We start from the raw sequence: 10,494 nt of genomic DNA, 5'->3' as shown, positions 1-10,494 counted from the left end.
AGAACTATCAAAATGACTTCTAAAATAAATTATCCACACACACACACACAACAGACAATATTATAAGTTGTGCATATCTTTATTGACTCATAAAATATAGCCCCCCTCCCATGAAACAAAACGGTATGAACTAGCGCAGGCCTATTCCGTAAACTTTATCCACATCTGTCGTTTTTTGTTGCATTATTGCACGTAATTTACATCGTTGTATGTATCTATGTATTTATGCACTATATGTGGTGATGCTGTGCTGTTGAGTTTGAGATGCAACAAGACAACTTTATGGAAAGGGACACAATACAATTATTATTAATTATTATTATTATTATAATACACAATATTGTTGTAATAAAATCTAAGCATGGTAAAGAAATGTACAAGATATCAGTGCACCCACACAACCATATATTCCATCTTTATTATTATCTGCCTGCTCAGGTGTAGGCCTACCTTACATTTGACTCCCTTTGCACCTAACCAAGCCCTCCTGCAGGTCAATAAATCTCTGTTACTACATTGACATCTTCAAACAAACAACCTAGCACATTTTTGCTTTACACAAAAACATATTTAAAGAGATAAAAAAATATTTAAAAAAAGTTATTGAGCATATAACTTTGAAATCCATCCTCTTCATTTCTCCCATGCTCCTCCTCGCATCGCCAGGATAATACGGCTTGTTTTCTTATTATCATAATAACCAAGAACGCAGGTATTGTTCAACATTATTCTCCCTTCTGCGAAGCCTGGCATGAGAGGTTAGTGTCTTGCCTTGACTTACCAGTTGACAAAAACACCAGAACAAAAACAATCAATTGATTAAATAACTAATTTCCTCCACATAATGATAAGAAGTAACGGTCCTTTATTATATGGGCCACCATCATTTGAAGGGGCATTTTTAGCTCTTGGTTGTTGACAAATGTAATACAATACTGTGTTCACATACACCGCAGAGGGAAGTGGAACCTCAATGGAAATGTGTCAATAATCTTAACAGTAAGTGTTGTAGAACCAAAATTTCCTCATTTAACGCTAGGTTAAAATCGACTCATAATTATTCTTATCCTGGAATTCCTAAACAGCGAAGACGTAAAGAGAAAATGGGTGACAGTCCATCTCTCTAAGTCTCCTACCATCCCCTTCCTCCTTTGACTCTTGGTCGGTCCTTGGCTTGCTAAAACCAAAAGTACGAAAAACAAACAGTAAGACAATAAGACATTGACATACACTGACTATATGCAAATCCACTTCTCTAAGCAATTCTGATGCAAACACTTCCACTTCTCTAAGCAACTCTGACGCAAACACTTTCACATTCATTCACATTCATCTTTTCCCATTCCTGAACAATGTTTTACCACATCTCTTCCTATCTCTCTTTCTTTCATTTGCACACAATTCCTCTCAACTGAGATCGTCTTGCCTACTAGTGGATAAATCCTTTTTACTTGACCACAGGAAACCTCCGATTTTGTTCTTGTTGTTGTTGATTATAAACATACACCATTAGCAGTAAATGCAGCTGTCATAAATTGGACATTCAATGTGAGACAAACGTTTTCAACTGTGTTTTTTAAGCTACACATGAGCCCACACAACCACCTCAGCGGTGAAAACATCTAGAACAATCAGAGCTTGTCCATTTTGCACTGACATGTGCATGTTTTTATGCGCATTGAGCTTCTGAGAGACGTGTATGGTCCCACTGATCATATAGCCGGCGTAATGAGAGTGAACCAGGACAGTAGTACCGAAGTCTCATTCACCAGCCGAGGCAAAGGTCTTACAAGCCCGGGAAAGCAAGCCTAGACCATGAGAGTGTCTTTAAGTTGTCAATCTTTCATCTTTTCACAATTTCTTCCAGTTAACTACAGTCATAGTGGACAGAAGTTCACTTCTCACACTTTCTTTCAATCCTTCATTCCTTTCCTTTTTTCCTTCCATCTTTCATCCCTCTTCAGTGTTGTTGACTCACTCCTTTCTTTTTTATCCAACAATTTCAAAAGTACTTGAGTAGGTATTTGATACAATGCCATGGCTGCAAAAAAAATATTAATATATTTACTTCACATTTGCAAAAAATGTCATTCAAGAAAGCATAAACATACTTAGGGCCAAATTCGAACTTGAGATCTGTGCATGCAACTCACTAGCATGAGTAAATCATGCAATGATGTTACAGGTTAGGGTTGGTCCATAGTTCACATAGTGTTGTCCCTCTGACGTGTCCTTACCTGCCAGTCCAGAGGGCCAGAGAGGAGCAGCTCACTTCCCCAGGTGTTCAAATGGCACACTGACCTGGTGGAGAGGAGAGGGGGTTAACAGAAAGCATAGGCTTAGTATAAGGTGCTGTGCATTCAACAGACATATTATACATTCACATACACAGGCAGACAAACTTCAATCCCTTTCAGAAGAGGAAGAGTGGAGGAGCAGTGGGGTTCACGATAGCAGAAAGAGAGAGCAAAATAGAGAGAGATACAATGGTAGGTAAATGACCTGTGATGTGGCGATGCGTGACTGGCCCATCTGTGCAGTGAGGTCAGAGGAGGAGATGTTGGCGGGGGCGCCACGGTGGAGCCTCATGGCCACCTTTCTCTCTCGCTCCGCACGGGACACGGCCTGTGGGGACCGGTTCCCTACACACACACACATTATTGGTCAAATGGAATCTAGTGCTGGGCTGGAACAAATGCCTGCACACCTTGGACTTTCCTCAAAGTTTCCTCAGCCAAGTCCAAACACAACAGATTCTTTAAGAGAGATTCTTTAAAAAACCTAAATAGTTGGTGCATAGATCTGAAATAGTCAATAGTAGAAAAAGAGAAGGTCTGGACTCTTAGATTTGTTTTAGTCCAAATGGAATAAACATTTTATTTGATATTTCACTTTCATTCTAAGAATGCAGACCTTTTCAACTACTGTTTGCCTCATGACTCACCTGACTGTGCGACTCCTCTGGAAGCAGGGTTAGAGGCTGCTGCATTGGGGCCATTTCTGATCCTGTCTACACCACCCGGGGGGTTGCCGCCCGGGGGTAGGGCACGAGGTACCCTAGGTCCCCCGCCGATCCTCTCATCCCCCTCTTTTCCCTCTCTCCTCTCCCTCTCCCTCTCCCCATCCTCGGCTGTCCTGCTGGCCCCCTGAAGCAGAAAGATGTATGTTCAGGTTAGGAAGGTGCCAGGGATTCAAAATAAACTCATAGGGAACCACGTTTCTATAATCAACTATGTAAACGTCATATATTATACATTTATAATACACATGAAATCCACTAATGTATAATTGCATTTAAAATGAAAATGTAATGATAAATAAGGTCAACAAATAGATATATTGTTAATAAATTATTAATAGTGTAATAATAATGGTTAATAGGGATGCAGTACTCACAAACTTGAGCATGTTCCAGTCAAAGACGTAGTCGTAGGAGAAGCCCTGTCTGTGGAACAGGTTTCTGAACAGCTGTCTCAGGTACGAGTAGTCCGGCTTGTCATCGAACCGCAGAGAGCGACAGAAGTTCAGGTAGGTGGAGAACTCAGCTGTTGATAGAGTGGGCGACAGAAAGACTCAGCTATGGATAGAGTGGGTGACAGAGAGACTCAGCTGTGGATAGAGTGGGTGACAGAGAGACTCAGCTGTGGATAGAGTGGGCGACAGAAAGACTCAGCTATGGATAGAGTGGGTGACAGAGAGTCTCAGCTGTGGATAGAGTGGGTGACAGAAAGACTCAGCTGTGGATAGAGTGGGTGACAGAGAGACTCAGCTGTGGATAGAGTGGGTGACAGAAAGACTCAGCTGTGGCTAGAGTGGGCGACAGAAAGACTCAGCTATGGATAGAGTGGGTGACAGAGAGACTCAGCTGTGGATAGAGTGGGTGACAGAGAGACTCAGCTGTGGATAGAGTGGGTGACAGAGGGTAACCAAAGTGTCACCAAAGACTTGGGTCAAATGCACATTCATTTAGCTCGGCGTTGAAAGACTACTTGAAGTGTGTTTCTAACAACACTAACACAAACACACTCATGGTTAGTGTTGTAAACCCAGGATAAAGAAACAGACTTTAGCTACTTACAGGGGTATCCCTTACAGAGCACCTCGATAGGGGTGGACATCTTCTTCTCACTGATGCGTTCATACTTCTGCCTCTTGGTGGCGGCCTTGAGGCCCTGCCAGGGCAGAGAGCCCAGGTTGAAGTACATCAGGACGTAACCCAGAGACTCCAGGTCATCACGACGAGACTGCTCTGTAGAGAGAGGGAGGGGGAGAAGAGTGGGGGGTTGTGGGGGGAGAGAGGAGACATGGAGAGAGGAGACACTATACTGATCTTATTTAGACACAAAAAAAACAATAACGTGTATACCTTTAGAGGAGAAAGAGGAGAGAACAGGGGAGTATAGAGTAAAGGAAAGGAGAGACAGGGGAGTATAGAGTAAAGGAAAGGAGGGAACAGGGGAGTGAGGGAGGGAAAGGAGAGACAGGGGAGTGTGGGAGGGAAAGGAGAGACAGGGGAGTGAGGGAGGGAAAGGAGAGACAGGGGAGTGAGGGAGGGAAAGGAGAGACAGGGGAGTGAGGGAGGGAAAGGAGAGACAGAGGAGTGAGGGAGGGAAAGGAGAGACAGGAGAGTGAGGGAGGGAAAGGAGAGACAGGGGAGTGAGGGAGGGAAAGGAGAGAACAGGGGAGTATAGAGTAAAGGAAAGGAGAGACAGGGGAGTATAGAGTAAAGGAAATGAGAGAACAGGGGAGTGAGGGAGGGAAATGAGAGAACAGGGGAGTGAGGGAGGGAAAGGAGAGAACAGGGGAGTGAGGGAGGGAAAGGAGAGACAGGGGAGTGAGGGAGGGAAAGGAGAGACAGGGGAGTGAGGGGGGGAAAGGAGAGACAGGTGAGTGAGGGAGGGAGGAAGAGAGAGGAGATGGAGAAGGGTCAATACTCCTACTGCAGTAGTTCTGTGAATCAACCCCTGATCAATACCGACGCAATCACGTAAAATCTATCGACTCTCTCACTACACACACAGCCGATGAAGGGTCAAACAAACGTGAACACACACGGTTAATATTACAATTAGTACTGTACCTATCCCCAGATGTGTGTTGATGGATGCATAGCGTGCCGTGCCGGTCAGGTTCTTGTTCTCGCGGTAGGGGATGTGCTGGTGTGTGCGGGCGTCGCGGTACTTCTTGGCCAGGCCAAAGTCAATGATGTACACCAGGTTGCCCTTCTTGCCCAGGCCCATCAGGAAGTTGTCAGGCTTCACATCTCTGTGGATGAAGTTCTTAGAGTGGATGTACTCAATACGGCTGATCTGGAGAGGAGAAAGGGAGTGGAGGAAGAGGGGGAAAGGAGAGAGGGACTGGTTGACTATCATTATCAGTTCCAGTTCTTGGTTTAAGCCAATAACGTTATATATAATCAAAGGGTATTCTTTGAAAATGCCAGCACAATAAAGCATATAGAGAAGCATATGATATGATAAAAAGAGGTTTTGGAGGAGGAGGAGGAGACGTGCTGTACCATCTGGTCAGCCAGCAGCAGGACAGTCTTGAGGCTGAACTTGCGGGAGCAGAAGTTGAACAGATCCTCCAGACTGGGGCCTAGCAGCTCCATCACCATCACGTTGTAGTCTCCCTCTGCTCCACACCACTTTATGGATGGGATGCCCACTATACGGAAGGGAAGGGAGGGTGTGATTTATAAGCTAGTGTCACTTACTGTGGTTCGAACCCAGGTCCAGAGTAAGCCTTCTAAGTTAAAGCCTAGGCATTAGCTTGGAAAACTCATGCAAAACGTCAGGTTTCAAGTTAGGGTTTCCCAACATAGTCGCCCACTACCCCCACCCCTGACCACACCCTCTTGTCCTACTCCTCTCTCACCTCCTCCCTGCATCATCTTGTAGAACTTGCTCTCGATGTGGAGTTGTGGGTGTTTGGTCTTCACACATTCCAGCTTAATGGCCACCTCCTCACCTGTGGCGATGTTAATGCCTGACAGAGACACAGGAAGGGACACATACAGTGCCTTGCGAAAGTATTCGGCCCCCTTGAACTTTGCGCCCTTTTGCCACATTTCAGACTTCAAACATAAAGATATAAAACTGTATTTTTTTGTGAAGAATCAACAACAAGTGGGACACAATCATGAAGTGGAACGACATTTATTGGATATTTCAAACTTTTTTAACAAATCAAAAACTGAAAAATTGGGCGTGCAAAATTATTCAGCCCCTTTAAGTTAATACTTTGTAGCGCCACCTTTTGCTGCGATTACAGCTGTAAGTCGCTTGGGGTATGTCTCTATCAGTTTTGCACATCGAGAGACTGGAATTTTTTCCCATTCCTCCTTGCAAAACAGCTCAAGCTCAGTGAGGTTGGATGGAGAGCATTTGTGAACAGCAGTTTTCAGTTCTTTCAGGTCTGGACTTTGACTTGGCCATTCTAACACCTGGATCTGTTTATTTTTCAACCATTCCATTGTAGATTTTGCTTTATGTTTTGGATCATTGTCTTGTTGGAAGACAAATCTCCGTCCCAGTCTCAGGTCTTTTGCAGACTCCATCAGGTTTTCTTCCAGAATGGTCCTGTATTTGGCTCCATCCATCTTCCCATCAATTTTAACCATCTTCCCTGTCCCTGCTGAAGAAAAGCAGGCCCAAACCATGATGCTGCCACCACCATGTTTGACAGTGGGGATGGTGTGTTCAGCTGTGTTGCTTTTACGCCAAACATAACGTTTTGCATTGTTGCCAAAAAGTTCAATTTTGGTTTCATCTGACCAGAGCACCTTCTTCCACATGTTTGGTGTGTCTCCCAGGTGGCTTGTGGCAAACTTTAAACAACACTTTTTATGGATATCTTTAAGAAATGGCTTTCTTCTTGCCACTCTTCCATAAAGGCCAGATTTGTGCAATATACAACTGATTGTTGTCCTATGGACAGAGTCTCCCACCTCAGCTGTAGATCTCTGCAGTTCATCCAGAGTGATCATGGGCCTCTTGGCTGCATCTCTGATCAGTCTTCTCCTTGTATGAGCTGAAAGTTTAGAGGGACGGCCAGGTCTTGGTAGATTTGCAGTGGTCTGATACTCCTTCCATTTCAATATTATCGCTTGCACAGTGCTCCTTGGGATGTTTAAAGCTTGGGAAATCTTTTTGTATCCAAATCCGGCTTTAAACTTCTTCACAACAGTATCTCGGACCTGCCTGGTGTGTTCCTTGTTCTTCATGATGCTCTCTGCGCTTTTAACGGACCTCTGAGACTATCACAGTGCAGGTGCATTTATACGGAGACTTGATTACACACAGGTGGATTGTATTTATCATCATTAGTCATTTAGGTCAACATTGGATCATTCAGAGATCCTCACTGAACTTCTGGAGAGAGTTTGCTGCACTGAAAGTAAAGGGGCTGAATAATTTTGCACGCCCAATTTTTCAGTTTTTGATTTGTTAAAAAAGTTTGAAATATCCAATAAATGTTGTTCCACTTCATGATTGTGTCCCACTTGTTGTTGATTCTTCACAAAACAATATGGTTTTATATCTTTATGTTTGAAGCCTGAAATGTGGCAAAAGGTTGCAAAGTTCAAGGGGGCCGAATACTTTCGCAAGGCACTGTACCATGACCACCTTTTTGATGATGCAATCACCATGGTCTACTCTGACACAGTCTTTTCTTTTTATGGCCAGCTTTGATGTGTTCAATGATGAAATGTGTTCGGACAGAATTTAAAAGGATAATTTGGGATTTTGGCAATGAAACCCTTTATCTATCTCTAACTTCTAGTATGAAAGAAGTTATAGGTAGTTCCGCAGCCGAATGCTAACAAGCGTTAGCGCAATGACTGGAAGTCTATGGTATCTACTAACATGCTAGCAGTTACCATAGACTTCCAGTCACTGTGCTAACACTAGTTAGCAACTTCCTTCAAACTGCACGCAGATACATAACAATTGTATCCACAAGTTCATCTGACTGTGAAGAAGTAAATAAAGTAGACAAAATCCTGAAGTATCCCTTTAAAGTTAGTATGGAAGGCAGTCTACTCTGGAATATGTTTATTTAGAGGTTTGTGAGAATAAGTAGAGTTAGAGCTACATTAAAACAAAGGTCTTACCGAGGTAAATGTCTCCAAAAGAGCCACTCCCTATCTTCCTGCCGAGGCGGTACTTGTTCCCCACTCTGAGTTCCATGGTTCCTGCTGTTCTTCCCAACTCACTGAGGGAGCAAACATACGGGAGGACATACATTTACATTTTAGTCATTCTTATCCAGAGTGACTTACAGGAGCAATTAGGGTTTAAGTGCCTTGTTCAAGGGCACATCAACTAATTTATCACCTAGTTGGCTCAGGGATGCGAACCAGCGACCTTTCGGTTACTGGCCTAACGCTCTTAACTGCTAGGCTACCTGCTGCCCCCTGTCCTCAATCAAACTGTAGATCGATATAGCTGAAGGACGTTGTGACGCAACCCAGTTCCATCTCAATCTCATGGGGATCCAACTCAAATAAGATGTTACAAAAGGGAGAATTGGTTACAAAATAAGAAACGGGTCAAGAGAAGACTAAATGAAGACCAAGTCAGGGATGGAGAAAGAAGAAAACATTATTTAAGCCAAAATAATTGGAATGGGAGTGGAAAATAGTGTGGTTAAAATGTTGATTTAAAAAAAAAAGTTTTTTAACTTCTTATAAGAAAGTTGGATGATTTAATTTGAATAAGCTGTGTACTATGCTTCTCTGAGAGGGCATGTGCAGGGGAAAACTCAGTGTGAATCTGACTTAATAAATCCAGCACTTTGAACCAGCTGGCATCTCATACACTCCATCTCACTTCAAAGGAAACCAGCACATAAACAAATATTTAGAATAACCTCATCATTTCAGAGTCCCAAATTAAATTAAGTGAAACACATTTTCTTCCAGCATGCTGCGTGCATGCTTTTCCCATCACAATACAGGAAGAGGTTTACTTTGGAAAATGGCTGTGATGTGAAAATGGCTGTGTTGAAATACATACATAGAAAAGACAGACTGATTATAAAGATGGTAAATATTTTTAATTTGCATGTATATTCATGCTCTGTAAGGGCAGTGCACTCAGGATGGCCTGCTGGTGTCCAGTCTGTAAAGGTTGGGAGCAGAGCAAAATATAATGTGTAACTGACGAACACTAAACAGATAATTAAAAATGAACTAATAAAGTTATAATATATTATATAATTCCATTCTATTAAAAAATACATATTCTACAGTCGTACATAATGGTGGTGGATGAGATGGGATAAATCCCAACAGAGATAGAACATTTTGAAGCAAGGTAATGATAAATGACAGGAACTACATGCAATCTTACCATGATCATTTTACACTGTAAACCCGTCTCAGTTAAGGTCAAACTCTTGTTAATGAATGCATATACGAAACATCTCACGTTTGTGTTAGGTAAGTAGCCTACCCTATAAGCCTATTACAAAATTGAGCCCTATTCTTGTAGCAAGGTTGTAGCGCTGCTCCATAGCAAGATGCCAGGGGCCACGTCATTTGCTGCAGATCTAAAATAGTAAATCATCCAGTCGACAGAGCTGGGAAGCTAGATAAAACCTATCCAAAAGTCTAATCAATATAATTAGGCCTATATTAGACACATTCGAATTTACGTTCAGTGTTTATTGTCAATATTTGCACAAAGCCGCACCCTTGGCTTGGGAAAACCTTCTCGGTCGAGAAAAACCCTACGTCCCTACCTTCGGATTCTCACTCTCTTGTTTGGGTCCCTGTACAAACCCCAAACAGACAAACACAATTCCCCCTTATTTACCAATGGACCCGTGCCTTTCCTCCCCTCCGTTGCTCACCGTTTTTGATCAAGCTCTTCAGGGACTGCTGCCTTCCTTCCACCGAGGTGCTGATCAGGACGTTGTCATTCAAACAGCACCATGGACAGCGAAAGACGGCCGATGCGCTTGACGAACCATTCCTCACCGCCCTGCTGATCCCGATGTAAGCGTCCCGCGGTATACTCTGGTCTAGTCTGCAATGCGAATGACAGATATTTAGGTGTAAACTCAGAAATCCAGCTATTCCCCTATCTCTCGTCTCAGTTACACCATTGACAATATCAATGATGTCATTCAGCACAGACCATAAGAAAATGCCCGGATTACCTTAAAGACACCGCGCGCCTCATGCAGCTGTTGTTCCACTATTGAGAATGTCGTGAGTTGGACCACTTTCCAAGGCTGCTATACTCAGTCTACTGAAAGTGTTGTTGTTTGTTGAGTCTAAAAAGACTGTAGGATCAGTCCCACTGTTGTCTAATTCTAAATAACGCATTTGTAACTTTACCTTTTAAAATGATTTGATGTAATTTGATGTATTGGTTTTGTGAGGGCTGCAAGATGTTTATTTTCCAATAAGTAGTATGCTTAATAGTAGCCTATGCTTTAATTGAATTTAAACTGTTGGCTCTCTTCAAAAGTAAAATATCATAT

The 10,494-nt window shown here is 42.9% G+C and overlaps 1 protein-coding gene across 1 annotated transcript; it reads right to left on the bottom strand.

Annotated features, from left to right (window-relative positions):
* Window positions 1–497: 497 nt before the first annotated feature.
* LOC139376702 (casein kinase I-like) lies at window positions 498–10,177 on the bottom strand. The gene is made up of 11 exons (XM_071119565.1): window positions 9,859–10,177; window positions 8,117–8,217; window positions 5,878–5,988; window positions 5,519–5,667; window positions 5,081–5,309; window positions 4,079–4,249; window positions 3,397–3,545; window positions 2,945–3,146; window positions 2,503–2,642; window positions 2,238–2,301; window positions 498–2,041 (listed from the first exon to the last, which is right to left on the bottom strand). Exons 2-10 carry the CDS (start codon window positions 8,190–8,192, stop codon window positions 2,269–2,271), a joined length of 1,260 nt encoding a protein of 419 aa, XP_070975666.1. The 5' UTR covers window positions 8,193–8,217; window positions 9,859–10,177; the 3' UTR covers window positions 498–2,041; window positions 2,238–2,268.
* Window positions 10,178–10,494: the final 317 nt, after the last annotated feature.

Source organism: Oncorhynchus clarkii, chromosome 20 (genome assembly GCF_045791955.1).
Source record: "Oncorhynchus clarkii lewisi isolate Uvic-CL-2024 chromosome 20, UVic_Ocla_1.0, whole genome shotgun sequence".
Classification (NCBI taxonomy): domain Eukaryota; kingdom Metazoa; phylum Chordata; class Actinopteri; order Salmoniformes; family Salmonidae; genus Oncorhynchus; species Oncorhynchus clarkii.
The sequence above is the reverse complement of the archived record's forward strand: the minus strand, read 5'-3'. Positions and strand labels throughout refer to the sequence as shown.